The sequence below is a fragment of the Saccostrea echinata genome, unplaced genomic scaffold (assembly GCF_033153115.1).
Source record: "Saccostrea echinata isolate AGI-Se365-2 ecotype Australia unplaced genomic scaffold, CSIRO_AGI_Sech_v1 ptg000046l, whole genome shotgun sequence".
NCBI classification, from domain to species: Eukaryota; Metazoa; Mollusca; class Bivalvia; order Ostreida; family Ostreidae; genus Saccostrea; species Saccostrea echinata.
The window spans coordinates 2,888,054-2,913,364 of record NW_026889795.1 but is presented as its reverse complement, the minus strand read 5'-3'; the positions used below and the strand labels follow the sequence as shown (position 1 = coordinate 2,913,364).

The following is a 25,311-nucleotide window of genomic DNA, read 5'->3' as shown; positions in this document are numbered from 1 at the left end:
ACTTTTGAGCTTGAATACTGTTCGTTATCTCCATATATTTCATTTACAAACATTTACAGAGAGAAAGGTTCTTTATAAATATTATCAATTATAATTTATCTGATGTTCAACTTTCTATTGTTTATCAATCAAATGAGATGAGAAGTGATATAATCAAGCGACTCCAGTAGTGTGATCAAAAGTATGTCTTCAATTTAAAAGTACTGTTTTATGAAAGGAAATGTGAAGGAGATTACATTGTAGCTCCTTAAAAATGAAAATTACTCAACAAATTTGTTATTGTTTTATTTTGTAGGATTTTTTTTTTCAAATGCAAATGTTAATATATTTTCGTATCTGAAATACCTCTTTTACAATCACTCTTAATTGATTGAGTAATTTGAAATAATCTTACAACATATCTTCATGTATTTGGAATGGAAAGAGGAATAGAGGAAATTTGGATTAAGAAATAAAAAAAATCGCTTAAAGGAAAAAATAAGTCGTACTGCGAAATGTATTATATAAAGGAGATTAACGATCAAAGTAGTGATACAGCTTTGATATTTTTCATTTATTGGAAATTTTGGAGCAAAAGTTGGGAAAGTTCCTGCTTTTGAGCTTTGAAAATTGGCCTTTAAAAATCCTACAGGCCCATCGCACTTATTAAATTTTCAACGTTACTGTCCCCAGCCAATTGTATTGGTCTCGGGTCTCGGACTTGTGGATTTTGGTATGACTGCTAAGTAAAGTAGGAAATTTCATTATTCATAGAAAACACTGAAATCATATTGTTGCACAATCATTTTTTACTGGAAAAAATGGAATCTCTGAGAGATCACTTTCAATGTTCCATAAAAAGAGACATATTTATATGTAATTCATAAATAGTTGTGAATCATTTTATTTAATTTGTTTTTCTTTGTTGCAGGGAGTGAAGAAATTGGAAGATGAAGAATGCGATAATGTTGATTTTATTGAATGTAATAAGTTTGACAATCTCCATCACATCAGAAGCCTCTGTGATAAAAGAACTAGAGAATCCTAATCCTAAAGATGATTTTTCCCTCATGTCAAAGTATGGATCGGACATGATCATTGTAGGTGGGATAAACTATATTCATAGAGTCTTTTCTGGGAATTTAAGTATAGAAATATCAGAAAAAATAGGACCTAAATTGGACAATCCAGACTGTCTGAATCTAGAGAAAGTGACATGTAGCAAGACATTGTATAATAGTTACGCCAAGGCTCTCCTTATAAATAAGAAAAAGGAACCGCAGCAAGATGAAATCATTATCTGCACAACTTTATTTCATGGAAGTTGTGACAAGAGGAATGCATCAACCCTTCAATTGCTTCCAAAATCTTTTCAACGAATAATAAATCCTGTAGTGACTAACAATAAGACAGCCACAACTGTGGCCTTCTTGGCACCAGGACCCAAAGATACCACAGCCTTGTATGTGGGGGCGTCCTGGGCTAACACAGGATTACGAGCCATACGTGGTCTTGTTCCAGCATTTAGCAGCAGAAACACTGAAGACTTTCAATTCACTCACTTTAGCATTGCAACCAGGTCTTACACTATGTTGGATGAAATAAATAAGGACTCCTTCCCTATTCGGTACATTTATGGCTTTGCATCGGGAAATTTTAGTTATGTTGGGACAATTCAAAAACCTAGTGTTGCTGCTGAGAGTTACATTTCTAAACTGATAAGGGTATGTCTTTTTGATGAGCAATTTTACTCCTATGCAGAAGCTGCCTTAGAATGTGTTCATAATGGTTTTAGTTACAATTTGTTGCAAACAGCTTATGTAAGCAAACCTGGAATTCATTTGGCTGCAACTCTACAAATTCCAAAAGACGAAGATGTATTATTTGGAATGTTTGGACATGGAAACCCAAATGACCTCATAAAAAGCTATGGGGAATCTGTTTTGTGTATCTATCCAATGCGTTACGTAAAACAAGTATTCACTCGAAATATACGGACTTGTTTTGAGGGCATTGGCAGGACTGGGCCTAAACATATTGCTACACCCAATAATTGTCAGAAAACGGTATGAATCTTACGTCATTACTCATATTGCTTCACCCAATAATTGTCAACAATAATAACAAATTATTATACAAAATAATTGTCAGAAAACAACGATATGTATCAAGTATCATTACAACATAGAATAATTGTCAGAAAACAAATGTATGTGTCTAGCATCATTACAACACCCAATAATTGTCAGAAAACGGTACCTTTATAGCATTATTACTCATTATACTATTTTAGAATAGAAAATTAAAGGTAGAAATATACAAGCAGTTACAAGAGTAACATTTTAAAGTAGTGTCAACAAGTACCCACTAGCAGTTAACCGGTTTATCGTCAAATGATGCGAGCAGATAAAGTGTTATTTTGTTCAAAAGTGTATATTTACACGTCCCAATTTTATTTTACTGTAATTTAATATTAGACTTGATCTATAGTTTTTCACAAATACAACTTATTGCTTTAAATACAATAAGTTGAAGTTTCTAGTCAAAGTTGTCAATGCTCTTTCTCAGTTTTTGGACCCAGTTTTTCACACTCAAACGAAAAATGGAGAAAAAGAATTTGAAATTTTCTTATCTTTCCTTACCGGTATTTGGTGCTTAGTTTTAATTTACATGCATCAGGCCTGATATCTGCATTATTTCTTATATTCATTTACTTGCTGTAGATTCTAAATAAGTATTACTTGCAAAATGAAATTACTTTCATTTCTATATTGCTGAAATACAAATAAAAACTAAATAAATGTTAATTGTCAAATCGGACGATTTTTAGTAACCGGTTACGGACTTACTTTTCCGTACGAGTAACCAGTTACTTGGATGGTTTTTCTTGAGACCTCAAACATCTTCTTTAATCATGCACTGGGCCAAGGACGGGTTTATGTAAAGTAATTATAATTAACTCAAGCTTTCAAAACGTGTATACCCTTGGCAATCAAAGCTATAAAATAAGCGATAAGATAGACTGTAAAATACTAATGAAAACACATCGATCGTATGTATGAGACGCTAGGTCTAGATCTAAGGTTAAACAACAGTATATGAAATGAGGGCATTTTTATACTATATAAAATTCTATATATCTAAGTAACCGAGTAGCAGTTTTACTAACCGGTACTCGCATCGTTCAACGGTTTTCCGTGTACTTGTTGACAACACTAGTAAAAACTAATTCTCCACTTACAAATTAATATTCTCAAGTTTTCACAATAGCAAGTCATTATGAAATAGTAAGTACTCTACTAAAATGAGGAATCTACAGTATTTCTGACTAAAAGTAACATATTGATTGCTGCAAATATATAATAAAAAATTAGATATTTGTGTACAATTTGCCCCAAGACTTCCAGACACTGAAGACTACTTATCCTCCACCAATATGAGCTTTAAAAAACACAACCGATTTATAGGCTGACAACATAAAGTTGAGTATATTATAGGATTAAACGTTCTTTTTGAAAATTTTAGCGATGTGTAATCTCTTGACATTTTACTCACAAATTAAATAAAAGTGCGAAGCACTTTTATGTTAAGTTTGTGAGTAAAATGTCAAGAGTTAACACATCAATAAAATTTTCAAGAAAAAAAAACGTTTAATTCTTATAATTCCAATTACGAAGTTTTAAAATTATTTCTCTTTGAAACCTCCATACAATCCGTCATTTCTGTATACGTAGGAATACTTTATGTCGCGATGTGGAAATGAAACGTAATCGAGATGAACATCGATAAACTTTAACTTAAATTGTCAAAACATTCAATAAAACAAACTTATAAAAACTATAATAAAAATATTGTTTAAGTCAACGAATATCGTAAATACAAGTAGACGTCAGAAGAATCCGTCCTTGACCATGTTGACATTAACGACAAACGTTCTAAAATGAAAGTAGCTAGTAGCAAACGGACGACACCTTTGGTTTGCTCAGGTTTGTTTAAAGACGGGACAGAATATATAGGAAGTAGAAATATGAATTTGATGCTAATAAGGCAAGAGTCTGAGGTACGTTTCTCTTTCCTATCAGCTACCGAGAACTGAGCTGATTTGCTTAGCGTTAGGAACGATGATGGTATCCTATGAGAAATTCAAATAAAAATTCACACTCGTGATCTAAAAGTGACGTAAACATAACATTCCCGTCTATCAGTCCCGTATGTCGTCAGTTTTGTTTTTATTTAATTTAAAGTTTCTGTAATCGTTTAGCTAAAACAGACTTGAAATAACGATTATTTTTACAGTAAAAGCTAGGCCAAGAAAGTAGTTCTGGTTGAGAAATTTATCGATGTGTAAACTTTTTCTTGAATTTGTTTTCGTCCTATCAAAATACAGGAAATCAATAAATAAAATCAAGATTGGAATTATACGGTATTAAAGTTACTATTGAATATATTCTGCCAGCAAGGATATTGAGAGGTCAAAGAAATACCATCAGGACTTTCCTTCTTTACATGAACACATAATGTTTGGGTTTCACAATTTTATACATAACTTTTGAAATGCATTTCATTTTCGGTTTGGCATGTTGAATTGAATCAATGGGATTTCAAAATAATTAGAACAGCAAAGCCATGACTGGTGTTATTCATATAGATGAAGCTTTCTTAGGTAGTGTATATTCAATTGTTTTTCAAATCGTGACCCCCGGGGTTATGGTGAGGTCACAGTGCGTGGATGATCAAAGCGTGACATTACAATATTAGTTAACTTCTTTTTTTCAAGGACAGCAAAGCCATGATTATTCATATTAATGCATCCTTAGGTATCAGGATTTTTTTCATGAACAGTAAAACCATATTTAGCCATATTTATATGGAATTATCTTCAAGTATCATTGCCACTGGGGTTAGGGTTGGACCACAATGGACTATCAAAGTTTTACATAGGATAGTATGGGGAATTCTGCTTATGAAAAACAGCCAGATATAGTGGACCAGGTGACTTTGTGGTTCTTAGCGCTTTTGGGGATTTTTTGTGTGATTTCCCAGATGTAAGGGTTGGCAGATCCATAATCCAAGATGTTAAAAAATGGAGCCTTATCACCTTGTATGCTCACAATCTTCTCATATCATCTTCACTGATTCCAGCTTCCTTTTTGTGCAGGCTTTAGACATTGGAGATGATTACTGTGGACAATATGATTTTAACAATCCAATCAATGGTCCAGAAGCAGTCAGGGCTGTCAGAACCATCAGTATTAAAGCCACAGCCTCGTCACTTATAGTGACTACTACGAATGCTGGATACACAGTAGCATTTGTTGGTACCAAGACTGGGCATATAAAAAAGGTAACACACTTACATTGTATGTTTTTTTTTTCTACTAAAACAAAATTATACATCATATGGACTTGTCTGAGACTGGGTCATTGTATGCTAGTTGCTAGCCACTGCCAAACACCGATCATGGAATTACCGGTATGTTCTAACACTGCTATATATAATGAAAAGGTCTACAACACATTGTGTCATAAAAAAGAATGAAGGGAAAAAGATACAGTTGAACATCAAATTGAGAAATACCTTTGATATTTAGAAGAAAATTGGCAGCCCAAGTCATATCGCATGAATGAGCAGAACGCTGAAAATCTCTGAGTATTTTGACAGGCCTGCCATGTAAGAGTTATCTGACAGTTTAATTGTTTTGAAGATTGCAATCGAGTCTAGTATTGATGCAAATGAGTACAAAGATATGGTAGTTGATTCAGGATCACAGATTCTTAAGGACATGTTTTTTGATGACGACAAGAGACATCTCTTTGTTTTGACACCAAAGAAGGTAAATAGAGTGAATAGTTATTTTTTCACTGTTGCTCTCATTAAAAAAACACTAAATTCTCAAATATTTAAGTATTCTCACACAGCAAACTATTATAAAACATTACTGGTCCTTATTGCACATTGGGTAGATTACTAAATGAAATATACGGAGATAACGAACAGTATTCAAGCTCAAAAATCTATTAAACAATACAAAATAGGAGAAGAGCAAACACGGACCTCCAAAACATCAGAGGTGGGATCAGGTGCCATGGACAATCATTATTTCAAAAAGGAACAGGATTTTAAAAAATAGATATAAAGTTGTTATCCATTGAAAGCAACATTTTATCGTGGTGGCCTATTGCCCTGTTGCTCAGTATAAAATTCAGTGTAAATCATTTCTATGTATTATGGAAATTCCCCTTACAGCTACTGAAGCTGGTGGTTCAGAACTGCAGTCAGTATACGACATGTGAGGAATGCACGGGAGCTAAGGACCCGAACTGTGGATGGTGCTCGTTAGAGAACAAGTGAGATTTATTTAATTGTTTCGATGTTACACAGGAAATGAAGAAGTAGTCTTTTTTCTTGAAAGTCTTTCCATGTACTGTAAGTGTACTTGAAAAAGCGGGCTTCATATTTTAGCGGCTTTGGCGCAGACAACGATGCGCTTATTCAAGAAAATCTCTAAGAAATCATATATAAATACGATACACGGCACGGACATGTATAGCGCTAATTCATGATTACGCCAACAACATCATACCGAGTGATTTCACTAAAATTTGAATGCCAATTTATGCACACGTCCGTACAGTATTTTTTGGGAACCAAGCATTTACCGTCTAGTTTGTAATTTCCAGCCCTGTCATAAAGGAACCAGAGCTATAAGACTAAATCATATATAAATCCTAATTAATGTAAAGAAGCTTTATCGAGGAAACACTATTATAAAAGGGAAATTGATTGATGTCTAGTAACTGATATTGACAACTAACCATTCATTCAAATGTAGGAAGAGGCTATGAACAACCGTGAACACAGTAAATCTGTTTAGCTCACCAAAGGTGATAAAAGTTTTGTGATGATTGAATTGTGTGTTATGTCTGGTCTTAACTGGGACATCTTAAGGTCTTTAACTATAGATTAGTGAGATTTTCCATTTGTGCTCTGCCATGTCAAGCTTAAAGCCGAAAATGGAATAAATTCCTGTATATCAGAGAGAAAATCTTAGGTCTCATAAATGACCGGAGGTGGGATCAGGTGCCATGAAGGACTAAGCATTCCCTGCGGACCTGTCGCACCCGCAGTGTCGCCTTTTGATAAGATATTCAGAGTACTCCGCAGTCCAAAAGCAATGACCATACAAGTGTTGAAAATATCAGACAAAAAAAGACCCAACGATAGGTTATATTTCCAGAAAGGTCTAGAATTTGTGGAATTTTCAACCAGTTTCATTGGTCTTTGTTTAAAGTGTGCATTTGTATATAGGATATATATTCCCTAAAAGAATAATAGTTTTGTCTACAAAGTATGGCAAAAACAAGGAGCCACTGTCTGGTCACTATCTGTTTGTCTTTCCATCCTTCTGTCAGCCTAGAAGAATTCTCAGATTAGTCCCATAAATAAAAAAGTCTCACATGAGAACATGTAGGATATTCATGAATTTTAAAAGGAACATAGAATCCTTACCTAATAATGATATTCAAAGATCGGAATGGGATAGGGTTGGTCCTAGCTCTTCTACTTTTATCTACATACAAAAAGTAACCATTTACACATAGCTGGTAATTATACATATACTTGATAATCACGTGACTACCAAAGCCTCTTGTCTCGAAGTTATACGGTGGCTCTTTTTTTTTTCTTTTTTTCTTTTAGAGAGATGTCTCTGTTAAGAGATATTTCCTAATTTATTTAAGATTTAAATTGAAATTAAAAGATATCTCTTTAAATTATATAGATCTTTTTGTTTACTGAAATTAATTCAACGTTTAATGTCACCTATAAACTACAGATCCTATAAGGGAAGAAGAAAGAAATTAAACAGACATTTCAAGCAAATGAGTATAAACTCATCAACATGAATTGAAATACTATCAATATTTTTGCATCATGTAGGTTTATTGTTTAATAATCATTTTCAGAAAATCTGTCAGTTAATTGATAAACTCAGGTTAAATATTCCTCAAAGAGGAGCTAAATGTTCAACTTGTCTATATTTATGGAAGTTTTAGGATGCTAAATATGAAATCAAACCAGTAAAGAAACTGTAAAAAGTACCGATTTGTTTGTGATTTTTCAATGTGCAAATATCCCGCGTGGGTGTTATTAAACATAAAATTAACTTTTTACAGCCTAAAAGATTGTTAAACGGTTAAGTAATTAAATCTTTTTCTCAGAAATAAAATTTTGTGAATGTGCTGTAGGTAAAATGTAGTCCTTAACAACTAACTTGATTTTATTTGTTATCTTTCAGATGTACGTTATCAAAGGAATGTTCTGAATACACTTCTCCCTTACGATGGATGGGCTACAACGGGGTGACTTGTACAAAAATTACAAAAGTTTATCCTGACAAAATTCAGAAAGACAACAAATTGATAAAACCTACCACTGTAAGTTTTTTGCAGAGTGATGTAAAATGATAAACATTACCAGAGAGTACCTCCTGGGTTTTTTTAATGCATTAATACATATAGAAAAATTTTAATACACTGTGACATTACAATGAGTATATATTTTTTTTTTCCTTTGAAAGATCTTCCTTCATTTTTTCTTTTAGCTTACGTTACACATTGCCAATCTTCCAACCTATAATGGATCATACAAGTGCGCGTTTGAAGGCTATAAAAAAAAGATAGAGACTGTCGCAACCAGAAATAGTTCTTACGTTGTGAAATGCGACACTCCCATGGCTAATGAATTGCCGCCATTTCTAACGGGAACAGGTATAAAGTCTGACTAGTTATAATAATCAGAGTACATTGGAAACATATGTCAATACTGTGCTGGCTTCATGTAGTTACTGAAAAGCTTTTGAATTATGATATATAATAAACCAATCATCAATCTGCTTTTTATGTTAAACATATTATGAATCACACAAGGAGGTCTAAAAATGAGAGTATATGCAGGGATTACAAAACTTTTTCTTTGATAAAAAATATTTGATCATACACATTTGTCAGTTTGACATTTAAAAAAAAAATTTTTTTTTTATTTTGATGGTGTTTTATCTGTTGTGCCAATGACATTATCTTGAAAGAGTAGTATTTACATTTTTATTCTGTTGGAACTAGTATGTCCAACCACAGAAGCTGTCAGAAGAGCGCTCTCTGGAGCATTAGGAAAACTCATATGCATGCAAGATAACTTTGTTACAAAATGACTTGGTTCATAGAACTGATCACAATCAGCTATGTTCGTCCTGATTAATGATAATTTAATGGAGAATGACTCAGATTGAATATTGTTTCAGATAATTAACTTCGTCACAATTAAGTTAAATATTGTAAATCATATCCTGTTTTCACAGCAAAATAGAATATATATAGAATTCATTAACACAGAAAAGAAACCATGTGATTGTTGGAAGACATTAATAACTTTGAAGTTAAGCAGGATTGTAATCGGATTTAATCATTGTGTTTTTGTTTTCTAGATCACATTACCATGAGGCTGTCAGTCATCATCATGGGACGAAAATTTGTGTCCGCCAACTTCACATTTTTTGATTGTAAAGTACACACCAAACACTCGTAAGTTTTTGCAACATGAATCTGTTAATTCAACAGCTTCTTTCCTAGAGTGAATCGTTATTAAACAGAGCCTTTAGCTCACCTTAATAAAAGGCTAAAGTGAACTTTCTCAATTAAAGAGTATCCATCTGACTGTCTAAATTTTAATTATTCATATGTAGAAAAAATATTTCTTTATAGCAGCAGGGGCACAGTTATAATGATATAAGTATCTTCATACATTTACATGTACATGTATACATTTCATGATAAGTTGATAACCCCATATGACTTAAATGGATCCCTATTCTTTATTCCAAGTCTTTTTGGTCACAAAATTAGAATGGAGAGATGTTATATGTTTAAAGATTTTGCTTATTAATTCTCAGTAACATTATCTCACATATTTTACATTTTCATGTTTTCACAAATTTGACAGGTAAGCAATAGGTTATATAAAGACTTAGATTGTGGCCTTTTGGTAGGTTCTAAGTTTGAGTGACTCTAAGAGAAATCAGATTGTAATTCTGCCTTTGTTTGGGAGGGGATCTTGAAGTTGTTTTATTCTTTTGCCTCATTTGTGGACATGCATTTTATACAGTGTATGAGATTCAATTCGACTTTTTGAAAGGACTGACAAACTCTAAAGGAGTTTGTATATCACCTATGTCACCCAGTCACATGTGTCACTCAATCAACTGAGTCACTTACTTGCCTGCATCACTCACCTGTGTCACTCAGGCCCCTGTGTTACTCAGTCAACTGAGTCACCTGAGTCACTCAGTCACTTGTTTCTCTCAGTCAAATGTGTCACTGAATCACCAGAATCACTGAGTCACTCAGTCACCTGTGTCACTCACTCACCTGAGTCACTCCATCACTTGTGTCCCTCAGTCACATGTGTCACTGAATCAACCTCAGTCACTGAGTCACCTAAGTCACTCAGTCACCTGAGTCACTCAATGACCTGTGATACTCATTCACCAGTGTCACTCCGTCACCTGAGTCACTCAGTCACTTGTGTCCCTCAGTCACCTGTGTCACTGAGTCACCTGAGTCACTTGAGTCACTGAATCACCTGCTCTATGTCACCTATGTCACTCAGTCACTTGTATCACTCAGTCACCTGTGTCATTCAGACACCTGTCACTCAGACACCTTAGTCATTCACTCACCTGTGTCACTGAGTCACCTGAGTCACTCAGTCACCTGTGTCACTCAGTCACCTGTATTACTCAGTCACCTGAGTCACTCTGTCACCTGAGTCACTCAGTCACTTGTGTCCCTCAGTCACCTGTGTCACTGAGTCACCTGAGTCACTTGAGTCACTGAGTCACCTATGTCACTCAGTCACCTATGTCACTCAGTCACCTGTGTCACTCAGTCACTTGTATAACTCAGTCACCTGAGTTGCTCAGTCACCTGTGTCACTCAGTCACCTGTGTCATTCAGATACCTGTGACTCAGACACCTTAGTCATTCAGTCACCTCTGTCACCCAGTCATTCAGTGTTTAATACTGAAAAATGAATATTTGAGTATAGTTTCTTATCCGGAGCATGCTACAAGCAAACTATGCATTTTGATAATACACAAGAAGTTGCAATTTTTTTTTCAAATATTGCCACATTCATATGGGTCTGGAGCCTCTTTCTTGTCGTTATTTGTTGACAATAATTAAGCTTACCGATGCCCAACCTATATGGTCTGTGCATACGTTTTTACGCAACGTTGTTTCAGACGCTTCACAGTAATCTTGATTGTCGTCACAATTGGATACAATAACGTCACGGTCAAAATTACGTCAATTTGCCCTAAAATATTTCGCTATTCTTGCATACCTGGTAGGTTTTGACTATGCATCCTGAATGTTCTCTAATTCTCGCATTCCTATCAATTCTTGTGATTTAATAATTAAATGTTTTAATTAATAGTCAACTAGTAACTTAATTTAATTTTTTTTTCTTTTTTTTTTTTTTTTTTTTTTTAGATATTTTCAATTTCTAAGTAAATTAATAGTTTCATATTATTTTGTTTTAATTTTTGAGTTTGAAAAACCAAAAATAAACAGATATGGTCTTTCTCTTTGAAAATGTTTATTAAACTGTTTTGTTGATAACTTGAATATGCAGGCAGTAGATTGACTTTAAAAAAAAAATCTACGAAACATTTAAATGCAACCGAGAAGAAATTTTTCAGTTTCCTACATATTAATAAACTTTGTAATTTTATTGCCTTTTTAATCCCCCTTTCTTTTTCTACGTAAAGCATGGCTTTTATATCAAATAAGATAAAGAATGGAGAGAAATTCTTTCATAATATGAGAGGCATTTAATTTTTAATATACAATACAACAATCATTTGCTGATATTCTGTAAACCTACTGCGACTTTAAGTATTCAAGTATACATCTAAAAATAAATTGGACTTCCGTGCATACAAGATTATCAATGATATATAGGCACTACGGTAACTTTTAATTATTACAGATGCTATAGATGCACTTCAAGCAGTTTCAACTGTACTTGGTGCATTAAAAACCACCTGTGTACTCACCATCCTGTCATAGACTGTAGCTCTAATGATGACTTCATATCAGGACAAAATGTAAGTGACTCCATTTACATAACTTCATGTAATAATGACATATTTATATTGATTTACCCCATAACTGTAGTTGTATTATTATACCCCTGCTAACAAGTTTTTTTTTTTTTTTTTTTTTTTTTTTTTTTTTTTTTTTTTTTTTTTTTTTGCGGGGATGAATATATTGGAGTAACCTTGTCTGCCTGTCTGTCTGTCCATTCATCTTGCTCTTTGTGCAATGGTGTCTGGGCTATGTCTTCGTAATGGAGAATCTTTGGAAGCTCATACTTGGTACAAAGATTATTTATGACCTGAGGATGTGTTAACCCCAAAGCAAGGTCTTTCCTAAAAGTTCGAGATGACTGACAAATAAAGTGTTAAATTTATGTCCAGTGCGTAATTTTCTAGTGGAATAACATTGGATGCTCATACTTCACACAAATGTTATTAATTCTGGTTGTAACGCTGTATTTGATTGGATGAAAAATTTACTTAAGTTTATATCGTATAAAATGGGTTGCCTAAGTCACAATGAGTTGCGTCAAAAACGTATCGATCCGCCTGATGTTAAATTCGAATTTTGTACAAATTGTAGTCATTTTTTTTTTCTTACACTAAATGAATGAAAATTAATTTATAAGGAATGAATCTAATAGATACCCAATTTATACGGTATAAACTGGGTTGGAACAGTTTACGCTTTTTTATAAACCGCTTCGCGGTTTAAAAAAAATGCGTATAAAATGGATAGCTATTAAATTCATTCCTTAAATAAATAATGTTCTGAAGATGTGGTATGACCTTGATTCAAGGTTAATCTTGCAAGTTCAAGGCCACTGGCAAAAAAGTATAAAATTTGTGTCCAGTTCATTATTCTCAAATGCATACGTATTGGAAGTTGAAAATAAAAGATAAAAAAGCTGAATAAAAGATATTTGTGACTGAATATATATTACAACCTTTATCCTAGGTCATTGTGGCAAGTTCAAGGTCACTGGCAGAAAAAAGTTTAACTTCTGTCCCGTCTTTTCTTTTCTAATGGAAAAAATTGGAAGTTCATGCTTCACACAGATATGATATCCATATTTCATTCATTTTGACAAGTTAAAGGTCTCTATTAGAAAATTGTATAGACACCTTTTAAAAAATGCAGCAGGGTATATAATTTTGTGAGCTTGTCGAAGTACTTCTAGTTTAACCTCTAAAAACATAATATAGAAATAATGATGAAATCAGTAATTGAAAGTGAGTCCTGTTGTACCTTGTTCTTAGTAGAAAAAAACTCTCGTTGTTTCTACTTTTCTCTGCTGAAAGTAAACAAACCTACAAGACGAAACCAGCAAATTCGGAATACTCAATGGGTGGGGCTTTCTTTTCACTCAGATCTTTTTCATGGTCGAACAAAGCAGTCCCGGGGACTGCGGGGTTTGCTTTCTAGAGCAGTCCCGTTGCGGCCCCTGAGCAATCCCAGAGCAGTCCCACAGTGTTCGAGAGCAGTCCCGGAGACTGGTTTGGTTTCAGGTTGAGTCTGGTTTGTACTGTGCGTATTGCAGATTTCTTTCTTTCTTTATTTTTATTTTTTTTTCTTTTTTTTTTCTTGGTTGTTGTTGTGGTTCGGATTCGATATTCTGTAAAATGTTATAAAAAGAATCAATTGCTCTTTATCTAGTAAAATATGACGGTAGAAACGTAGTATTAATTAGAAACGAAAAGTGTATACTGTATATTCAAAATATGGTCAACTCATTTTGAAAATATTGTTTATACTGTTTATGAAATAAAATGTTCCAGATGCAAAACAATAGAGAGCTTTTAAATTACTTTAATTAAATGGTAATGTAGAGTCCATGTCATTAATGACAGTATCCTCCATTGCTCATAATGATTTTGAAATAGTATAAGTGGCAGGTTGTTGCAAAATTAGTTGATATGTGAATTTCAATTTTTTTGCAGAATGCTGGAATATCTATACCTCATGAAAGTGGACCAAACTTTTGTCCAAGTATAGACCCCAGCAATCAGCAGAACATACTTGTGCCATCAGGAATAGAGAAGACGATTACAATTAACCTAATCAAGTTAAGGGTAACCATTATCAGATGTATTATACTCCACATACCGGTACCCATTACAGGAAGCTAAATATTTAAATCGTATGCATAGCATGACTACAAATTATTTGATAGATAATTCATGACAGAAGTCACTTTTCAGCCCACAAAAGTTAGATGTATTTTAGTTGACCTAAAAGATCCTATTCTCAACAAAGTTGTCTACCTTTGGAATCAACACAGACAATATACTTGATATATGGAGAGACAATGCAAGAAGTGGTCAAATCTCTTTTAGTTTATAAAGGGGGAATTTGAAATCAGACAATCAGTCAAAACATAATTGTCAGGGTTTTGCAACATACTGTATGTATACTTGAAAAAGTAGGCTTCATATTTTAGCGGCTTTGGCGCGGACAACGATGCGCTTATTCATAAATACCGCTAAGAAATCATTTGTAAATACAATTTTCATGACTTTAAACTTTTGTTACAAAACGGAGTAAAGACTTCTTAAGCTCATCTTGACAAAGTCGAGATGAGCTTATGCTGAACCCCCCCCCCCCCCCCCCTTCCGAGTTGGCATAGACATCCTAAGTAAAACTTTTAGGAAGTCCATTCCCATGTTCGTATAATTAATGCGTGGATGATGCATCTTAGAATGGACATTACAAGACCTGCTTCAGATGTTGTGTCTGACCTACATTTTCTACATATGTTATACCAGATTAATTTTTTGGAGCAGGTCCATGACCATGTAGCTAAAGGCCCTACCTGAACCAAACATGTCAGTTAGAAGATTCATTATTGGATGAAAGCTGCAAGACTTGAAGATGGAAAAATATTATTTTCATGTTATAACAAATACAGAAAATTTGAAGCCGATTCATGATCATCGTCTCAGGCCACGGTTCGGAGTCCGCATATAGCTCTCTCCTACCCGTGGCTGCTTGACACATAAATTGTCGTAATCTTAAATATTTACACCTCTATCCTGTGAAGTCATGTTAAGCTCATGGCAATATTCATTTCCATCGCAACTGAGATCAACAATTGACATCGTCAGCAAACATAAAATACTTCGTAAACTGCGATTGGATATTGAAAGGTCGCCTCAAAATTCATTATCCGACTACCGGTATGTTCTACTCGCTACGTCAATATTTTAATGAGCTACGAAATATTCTCTTCTCATTCAACCACGGCCAGAATGGGAGAGTATCGTACATTTTGGCCGTGGTTTTCGACAATGAATCATTATTTAAAGATTGATTTTTCATCTGAGAGAATAATCCATAAATTCATTATATCAAAGTTTGTTATAACCATTAAATTTTATAAGGAATTGTTAAGAACTTTGGAAAGGAACCCTAAAAAACTTCGCTATATCCATACATAGCCATATCCACTGATAAAAAAGGACACTTTGTCAGCTTATAACTGACACAAGTTTTAATGATATCTTTAACCTGGCCCAAGATTATTCAAAGTTACTGTAAGATTACTGGAGGAAAAAGAAAGTCTGGCAAGCTTTTCATTTTATCAGTTTGCTTACAGTAACTTAAAGTAAATTTCTATGCTCATCTGTGGAAAAAAAGTTTTCTGTACCAAAGTATGAACTGATTGAGTAGAATAGATAGACTTGAAAGACATGACTTCTGAAAAAATTGTTTTGTTTTTAAAGTCTTATCAGAGGCCCATCAAGTGTGCTTTTGCATTCCATTCCCAGACAGAGACCCAAGGAGAGATTGCTGAAGTGTTTGTCATGCCAGTGGTTGTGATGATCAGATGTAGAAAGACCAGGGTAAGTACATAGTTACTGTGTATTTCGTATGATCACACAGCTTTACTTTTTAAATTATTGTCTTGAGATACATGTAACACGTCATTAATTTGTGTTTTAACAGTTTTTTTTATCCAGGAGATTCGGAGAGTTACAATGTGCCATTGAAGATTTTGTGGGGTGACAAGTATCCCAAACCTCTGGACAATCCCCATAATGTACAAGGTAAATACTGGAGAGCTTCAATGTCTATTTCTGTGACTGTCTGGTCTCTTATAGGCCTGAAGACAGTAGGCTAACGTTATACTGGTGAATTTTGTGGCCACGAGCCTCCTTTTAAGGGGATGAAGGACACATGGTCACATGACTCTGTTTAACTACGTCATAGTCTCCGTTTATATTAGTGCAAAACGTGTAAAGCATGAGTTCTTGTATAATTTTTTAACATTTTTTTGAACTTTGATAACCATCTTATATTAAAAAAATAAAAAGTTTTAAAATTCTTGTAAACATTAACAAATTATGAAAAAGATTGATCCACTCCTCTGTTTCCCTAAACTGCGCGTCCAACAAGTCGGTGACGTCATACACGATCTGTTAGTACAGCCAGATCATACTCAGTGAATACAGGGGCGGTATTACTTTGTGAAAACAGGTCTTAATCATTATATGATAAAATATTCTGAGACACGGGGAATACAAAAATTATTTTTCCATGGCTGATGACGGAAATCTTATGTAGGTATATCTTATTTCGCTTATTTAGCTACATGTGACGTCATAGTTCGTTTTTCCCGCACTCGAGAAATGTAAACATGACACGTTTTTGTCATGCTTATGTCCTCTTTAACGATGTCCTGTGCAATATTGAGGTCAGCTTCACCATTCGAAATTTTTACAGTTAATCAGTAATTTGAAGGACTTACATTTCAACGTAAATTTAAAAATATTGAATGATAGAATTTTTGGTAAATTACGTTTTTTGTTGTTAAAGTTGTCTTAAAAAGTAAGTAATTTTCGCTATCTAGATGCAATGTGATAGAAGAAACTTGCTTTTTCGAATTTTAAACCCTATTCATACTATGAAATATTTTAAAAGATACATGTCCACTTACATATTTTTTATCTTTGCTTAAAAAATCCCATTATGGACAGAGTAATGGGCCCGTAAACTAAAACTCTATTTAGATACTGTGGGGCATAGTATTTGTCAATCAATATCTCTAAAATAAGGTTAGAAACCTAATGATATAACTGCTTTAAGATATGTGGGACATACTTAATAAGAAATATACACAATATGAAAAAAATTGAATGACAGGTATTTTTTCACCTCAAGGTCCTTCTTCCCCTTAATGTAACAATTTAATTCAAACCAGGATAAGATCGCAATAAAAGTAAATCCTTTTTTTAAATAAATAGAAGAAAAAAGGACTGTAAAAGAAGGACTTTAAAGATTCCTATGCATAAAACCCTTGTGGTAGAAATTGATTCAAAGCTATGATTTGTTTAAAATGTTGGCATTATTTTGATATTACAATGTCTGTTTTGAATTGCAGTTATCATGTACATATGCGAGAATTTGGCTGATACATGTGGAGAATGTCTAACCCAGAAGGAAGAATACACCTGTGGATGGTGCAAAAAGACGAACCAGTGCAGCTTACAGTCTTCATGTGTGTCTCCAAATAGTAGTTGGTTAACAAGCACCTCCAACTGTCCAAACCCAATTATAACAAGGGTATGTCACACAGTGCTAAACTAATCTCAATCAGGATGATTATTTGATTACAGAAATATTTTAATTTGCAAATTGTCGTTAGATTTAGTGACCACCTGTATTCATTTATTTACACTAATCTGTCTCCGTAACTATCTCCAATTTCATCTCTACTTTCCCAAAAAAATACATTATTTTTTAAGCATTACAGTGGTATCACCTTTTAACCACAACTCCTTTCAATTTTCTCTTGGTCTCATGTTTGACAAAGGATTTCAGGTCAGCTTAGTTGCTTATGAACAGCTGAACCAACTTGAATCATTATTTGATATTAAAAGGGGAACAACAATTTGGAATGAGATGTGGCAAAACTTTCAAAATAAATGTAATTTTCAGAAGCCTCCTTTTTAACTCATAAACAGGATAATATTAGCCAGTTAACCTTTCTACTAATTCACTGTGAAATTCAAGGTTCTGTGTTTTAGGGGATATTTGTAACATTTCACATTTATAAAGGAGTAGAACCTCAATGTGAAACATACCAAACATATACACAAAACACGGTCAAATTAATTCAATACATTCTCCCAAAAGCTATTGAATAATGGCAATTAAAAAGGTTTCAAATTGGTCTTAATGATTTATTAAACATCTATAAATAATACTATTCTGTAAAATTATAAAATACAATAACGTTGTTTATGTTTTTCTGTGTTGGATTTAACTAGCGACAAAAATGAATGCAATGGTAAGTTTTCATGACGTTCATTACTCTTATGAAGTTTAAAATCGCATGTTATTTTATTTTCTGATATATTGAGGAATTGATATTTTTGTTTGATGTCACAGAAAACATTTCCCGTATAAATTAGGACCCTTCCCCTTTATGTAGCCTTAACACTCCTTGGAATACAAATTAAGTGAAAAAGACTGTATAAATTAAGATGTAGTAGAATATTACATGTTGTGCTCTGAATCATGTCAAAATTGAAAGGAGCTGTACAACTTTTTATCAGATTTATCCACTTACTGGCCCTAAAGAAGGTGGAACTCTATTGACTATAGAAGGTAGAGATTTGGGAAAATCCTACGACGACATCGTCACCAATGTAGACATAGCAGGAGTTCAGTGCACTACTATCCCTGAAGAATATGTGGTTTCCAAAAAGTAAGTCTTGTCTAATCTCCCCCTAAAACAAAGACTTCAGTAAAGCACAGTTTTATATATGTAATGATGTCTTTGTTTTAACAGAATTGTGTGTACAACTGGTCGTTTTATTGGGAAGGAGGAGAGATCAGACAAAGTGAGAGTGACTATAGCATTAAAACTAACGGCTGTGTCTACACAACAATTTACCTACGTGGTAAGTACTCTCAGGATATCTATACACTGCGTTATCACTTAAAAGTAGATCAAAAGAAGGTAACATTGAAATTAACAGTTTCAATTTTAACATTGAATGATTGTATTTTGCATCTTGAAGTGCTGCAAATGAGTAAAAATGAATCTAAAACATTAAGAACATTATTTAGTACTGTAAAAACTACATTTATAGATAAGTAACTATAGGTAAAATACGTAAATACATGTATGTCATCTAGCAATAAGATAATTTGATTATGCGCTTGCAATAAATACAACTGAAGTCAAGCAGTGCTATATTTCTGAGTAAATTTAAAACTGAATGATTTTTTTTTTGGCTTTTTTGCGGCTCCACAACATGTAGTGAAGAATATCAATATTTGATGCAATGATCAAGAATTCACCTGTTTTACCTGTCAAGAATTTACCAGTTTTGATCTTGATGACACTGAGATTAAAAAAAACAACATGAGAATAAAAATTAAAAGACTTTGACTCTTCGGTCCCATGTTGTCTACCGAAATGCATGGTTCCCAAAGGAAGAAACCTATTCATTCTCGGACCAAAATCTCAAAGGTCAAGGACACTAATAAGTGTTAATAGTGTGAACACCACATCAATTCATTGTTCATTATGTAAACACCACATCAAAATCATTGTTCATTATGTGAACACCACATCAATTCATTGCTCATTATGTTAACACCACGTCAATTCATTGTTCAAAATGTGAACACTACACCAATTCATTGTTAATAATGTGAACACCACATCAGTGCATTTGTTAAGAAACTTTTCTTTGAATGTTATAATGTTGCAAGGAGAGGCTGCATCTGTGTCGTTATAATTGTTATAGATGTCTGATTAGCTTAGATATGTGACATGTCCTTGTTTGCAGTGAGATGTATGGAACCCTGATCCTTTTTTTTCAGCAAATTGACACTGCTTTTCTGTGAATACAAATCTGCTTTTCCATAAAAGAACATCGACTTTTTCACTTTTTTTCCTTTTTTTTTTTTTTAAACTTTTTCCCTGCTTACCAAGTAGGATAAAAACTCATTGAATTCCTTAAAATGTAAAACATTAATAGAAGATTAAGCACAAGGTAAAGACATGTAAATACCATTTCAAATCATTAAAGAAGAATCAGGAACTAACCCTTTGTGAATTTATTTGAGGGAAGTAATGTTCAAATTTTGAAAAAAAAATCATGGAAAAGTATGATGAATTATAGTAGGGAAGGAAGGGAGACATCCTATTTTAACAAAAGAAATAATATGTGGGGGTTTTTTTTTCAGGACCCAGAAATTACAGATATCACACCTACCCAAGGTCCCAAGTCAGGTGGAACACAGGTCACTATACTTGGAAAAAATTTAGATTGTGGGACTGAAAGAAAGGCATACTTTGGTCGCACTGAATATGAATGCACACTTGATAATGAAAGGTACACACCTAACCAAAAGGATTTATGTTTTTGGAGCTATTCAGTAAAACGTAATGAAAGATGTCACTGTGTGTTACTTAATATATAAATAGATCAAGATATTATATTTTTGTGACCTAATTATAGCATTACAAGATCAAAGGTAACCTGTGAAACAGCTCGAGCTAACAAGACACTGGTTACTGAGGAGTTATACATGATGTTTGATAATCAGCTGGTTACCAGTGATCTTGTCTACAAATATGTGGAGGATCCTAATGTTATCGAGGTGGACAGGAAAGTCTCCATCGTCAGGTAAGAAGACTTCTCACCAAATGGGCTGATTGTTTTACTGACAATTACTGACACTGACTTTGTATATGTATAAATATGAATTGTTCCCCTGTGTATCCTATGAAACAAGGTCATTTAAGGACCAGAGACACTTAGTCTGGTGATTGTACTCTGTTGTAATGGATATAAATATGTGGGAAATCATCATGAGGACTTTAAGTTCATATGTGAAAAGAAATGATCTTTTAATACAGGAGGTTGTTAGGGCATCTATGCATGACTGCAAATAAAGGGTAATATGTAATTTCATTCTTTTACTGTGTATCAATTAAATGTTATTTATATTAAATGTAATATTGATGTTGAATTATCTAGTGGAGGACTAAAAGTCTTGGTCAAAGGCAGTGGTTTCCTTCCAATCAAGAATTCTTCTCCTAAAATGGTTTTCTACCAACTTAAGGATCCCTACCACGGAGTAAGTCAGTGTACTGTACTCCTCTAAGTTAAATTTATATGTCAACATAGGAATTACGTAGATTACAATTTTAACAATTTTATGAGTTTAACTTTAATAAACTTTAATCACGTTTCCTTTAAGAGCAGTGTTTGAATTATCGTTACGATGTAAAATTTAAAGTAACCTTTTATTTCAACAAACAACACCCAGTGAGAATCTTTGAATTATGCAATTTAAGAATGAGGCTGTAAATTAAGATAGCAAAATTGCCAATGAAGTGGCCTTGAAAGAAACTTTATTATAATCATAAAGTAACATTAGGACAGCTGTCTCCTTTTCTAAATAATTCTTAAAACACTGTTTGTAGGAATGTGAAGTCCTTGATGATGTCACAATGGAATGCAGTACTCCACAAGTGATGCCACGTTCACAAGACCAGCAGGGCTTGGCTTTTGGATTCATCATTGACAATGTCCAGAATATACGCAATCTCAGCGCCACACATGATGAATTCTTCCAAATTTGCCCTGATCCCGATATCAGTGTTTTTCCGAATGACAAAATTAAGTCATTCTATTGGAGGAGCAATGAATTCTTAACAATAAGTGTAAGTTTTTTTTAAGAGGTTTATCCATTTAAGTGAAAAACATAAGTATTTGGGATGAACTTGTGAACTGTAGTTGCTAAACTCTTAAAGTCTGGTATTAATACCCTTTCACATGTACTGAGATAAAAGATTTTGTTCATCTGTGTGTCTATAATTAATATGTGGAGTTCGATAAGATAATGAATTCACTACATAGACATGGTATAACGGTGTAAGTCATTTCCACAAAAATCTATTTATAATCACATGATTACTTTGACAAAGAACTAATCTTCACATCACAACTTGACCACGTTCGGGGCTATTTTGCTAACAAATGCATTTTTTCCTTCATTTTTATTGCATGATATTGAATTTACTATGTCCCTAACCCAGATAAAAAAAATAAACATGAAGCTTTGTTGTTCCCCTTGAAAATTCTAGTAACTAGGAATCAATATAAGAAAAGGAAAGCCTAAATGAAATGATCAGTATGTGTAGGGAGATGGCTAATACAGGTCTAGGACACATTTTTGTACCTGATAATAATTGTAATTTTTTTTTAATCAAAGTTGCAATTATCTGCAATTACGTTATATTATCTTGATATTTAATAAATATGTTACAGGGAATCAACCTTGACTGCCTTCGATTTAAAAAGGATGACGTCGTGATAAAAATAGGTAGAAGTGAATGTAACATAACATCCACTGGTAGACAATTAACCTGTCGACCACCAAAGGTGCCTCCCACCCCCATGAAGAGTGGCCAGTATCCAGAGGTGGAGGTAAGCGATCAATATAAAGAAGAGTGGGCTGGGGTGGTCGCAGAACCTTGTTACTCATCTAATAGAAGGAACAAAATAAAGAAAGGAAAGTCTAACTGAAATGATGAGTATGTGTAGGGGGATGGCTAATACACAACAGTTAAAACAGGTCTAGAACACACCTTTGTACTTGATAATAATAGTTATTTATTTTTTTAATCAAAGTTGCAATTACCTGCAATTACGTTATATTATGGTAGACATAAAGCTTGATAACTAGGGTACAACTCTATGAATGCTCCTCAATGGTCTAAAGCAAATATTCCAATCCTGGCCCCAATATTAATCATACTTTACTCATAGAAAGGAACCGTTCGAAACTCGGCCGCGACTGACCTAAGTCGATAAAAAAAAATGGGTAGCAACTGTTCCTTCGCCATGCGCTCGGCACTTTGAAGTGAAAGTTGCGGGTCCTTCGGATGAGACCTTAAAAACCGAAGCCCCGTGTCATGGTAGGCGTTGGCACGATAAAAATCCTTCACTGCTCAATGGCCCTGAGTGCCGAGTAAAGGTCAAAACTTGAAGCCCTTCACTGGTATATGGTGACGTCTCTATATGAGTGAAAAATTCTCGAATGGGACGTAAAAACATACAATCAATCAACCAATCATAGAAAGGAAATACATGGATAGAAGAGAACATATTATTTTGAGTCCTTCCTTTGTGTACTATTTCTCTCTGACCCAATGTCATTCATATTTTACTTGTAAATATTCCATTGAAAAGATATTTAGTAAACCCTTTACAAATTTTATTTATAGGCCAGAAATAATTATTATTTAAGTTTCCTGGCCATGCAGACATTTTTTCTCCGTTACCCCAGTGTCTCTCATACTTCTCATGTAAGGTATCTATAAATGGATTTCATGTTTGCAGTAAAAAAGTTGGAAGTCTTGGGCAAGTTTAACTAAACTTTATCCAATGACTGATCGTAGAAATATAGTACTGTATAGTACGTACTGTAAAGACCTTGAACTTAGTTACAATCTCAAAAATAAAAAAAATCAAAATTTGTAGGCTGCAGTATATTTCCCAACCATTCTAGTGCTGCACTTTAAACATTGTATGTTTATAAAAAGTGTACGTTGTTCTTGATTAAGATTACAATTTGAAAGGTCAGAGAATATGTGTAGATCTTTATACATTCATCATCTTGATTTTAATATTTTCCCACTTCGCAGACAATTACCTTTTACAATTTTACAATGTTAGGTGCGTGCAATAGCATTAAAAAGAAGAAAAATCGTCTTTAATTCTTAGATTCTGTTGTTCCTATTTTCTCTTTTGCAGAATCTTAAATGTGTTTTGAAAAAAGTTAACCCTTTATAATAATTGTATGTTGTGTGCAACAAAGAGTCTCTGTATGAAATGTTGTAAATTCAAATAACATTTTTTGTCTATGATAAGTACTGTGTGTCATCTTTGCATTAAAAATGATGATAAAAGCTTAAATTGTTTTTAACTTAAAGGTCACAATTGGAAAAAACCTGGCATTCTTTGTGGGTTATGTGAAGTATGAGGAAACAGATTTGGCTTTACCCCTGGGTTCGTATGCATTACATGTAAAATTCTCTTTAAAAAATTCTAAAGTTCAGAATTTGTGCTGATCAGGTTGGAATTTGACTTAGCATATTGCTCAGTGTGCATAAAACTTCTCAACTGTAAACCACTTCTCTATTACATATAGGTCAATGTAACCGATAGCGCGTTAAAAAAAACGACTTCGCGAAAACAGGATCTCAGTACTTTTTTATGCTAGCATCGAGGTATATAATCTATATATCATCTTTTAGGAAAAATTTTCTATTTTAAAATCCTGTTAACATTCAATGCGTAATGCGTCGGTATTGAATAGATTTTTCGTTCTTAAAAAAAGAATCATGACTTTTTGAAAATTGCGCAATTTTCAGAGCAAAGATGATTTTCCTGACGCGTGGCAGATGTTCCGCGTTTGATTACATAAAGAAAGTTTGATATATTTAAAAAGCATATTTTCTCTGCTTTTTTAAAAGCTATACATGGCGTATTTGCGCTATAAAATAATGATACGAAACTGAGTGTACATATACATGATATCTGATATCTGTTATGTACGTTCAAATTAAAATTTTCAACGATTTTGACTCAGATAACCTCATGTCTCTATAGTTAAATTGACTTTAACCTTAAATGTAATTGTCTTAAATATTAATAAGATCCGCCACGCGCGTGACCGGGGAAAATACAGCACTTAAGCTATAAAGGAAGAAGAGGTATAATTGCACATGATATTGTTAGTATAACATTGTTTTCTCTGCACCTGATCCCACCTCTGATGTTTTGGAGGTCCTTGTTTGCTCTGCACCTATTTTGTAATGTTTAATGGACTTTTGAGCTTGAATACTGTTCGTTATCTCCATATATTTCATTCTATCTTTATCTGCCTATCTCTTCCTCGCTTTTCTTTCTGAATCTGTTGAACTTCTTGTGTTCGCTGGTCTACACCTCGTTCTCATTGTTCGCCATTATTGTTGATTGTCTAAATTTAATGACGCGATCAAATTGACACTGATCATGATTTATTCAAATCTCTATTGTTTTTGCGGATCCGATAAAAAAAAATCAGGAATTGTTTTAAATTTTTTATATCGTATAACGTAAATTGGTTTAAAAACCAAATAATATCTGTATTATCTGTATACCT

The 25,311-nt window shown here is 33.6% G+C and overlaps 1 protein-coding gene across 1 annotated transcript; it reads left to right on the top strand.

Moving 5' to 3' along the window:
- The first annotated feature begins 914 nt into the window (after positions 1-914).
- Positions 915-25,255, top strand: LOC133202128 (plexin-A4-like). The gene is made up of 20 exons (XM_061337906.1): positions 915-2,045; positions 5,138-5,323; positions 5,685-5,813; positions 6,227-6,327; positions 8,277-8,415; positions 8,583-8,748; positions 9,462-9,558; positions 12,026-12,143; positions 14,076-14,207; positions 15,858-15,988; positions 16,081-16,181; positions 17,516-17,697; positions 18,693-18,844; positions 18,929-19,040; positions 20,338-20,486; positions 20,613-20,780; positions 21,135-21,234; positions 21,584-21,823; positions 22,431-22,589; positions 24,098-25,255. Exons 1-20 carry the CDS (start codon positions 930-932, stop codon positions 24,233-24,235), a joined length of 3,816 nt encoding a protein of 1,271 aa, XP_061193890.1. The 5' UTR covers positions 915-929; the 3' UTR covers positions 24,236-25,255.
- Positions 25,256-25,311: the final 56 nt, after the last annotated feature.

Coding starts and splice junctions, on each gene's coding strand:
- LOC133202128 (XM_061337906.1), top strand. CDS start 930: ATGAAGAATGCGATAATGTTGATTTTATTGAATGTAATAAGTTTGACA. Junction 14,208..15,857: donor TTAACCTAATCAAGTTAAGG/GTAACCATTATC, acceptor TTGTTTTTAAAG/TCTTATCAGAGGCCCATCAA. Junction 21,235..21,583: donor TTAAGGATCCCTACCACGGA/GTAAGTCAGTGT, acceptor CACTGTTTGTAG/GAATGTGAAGTCCTTGATGA.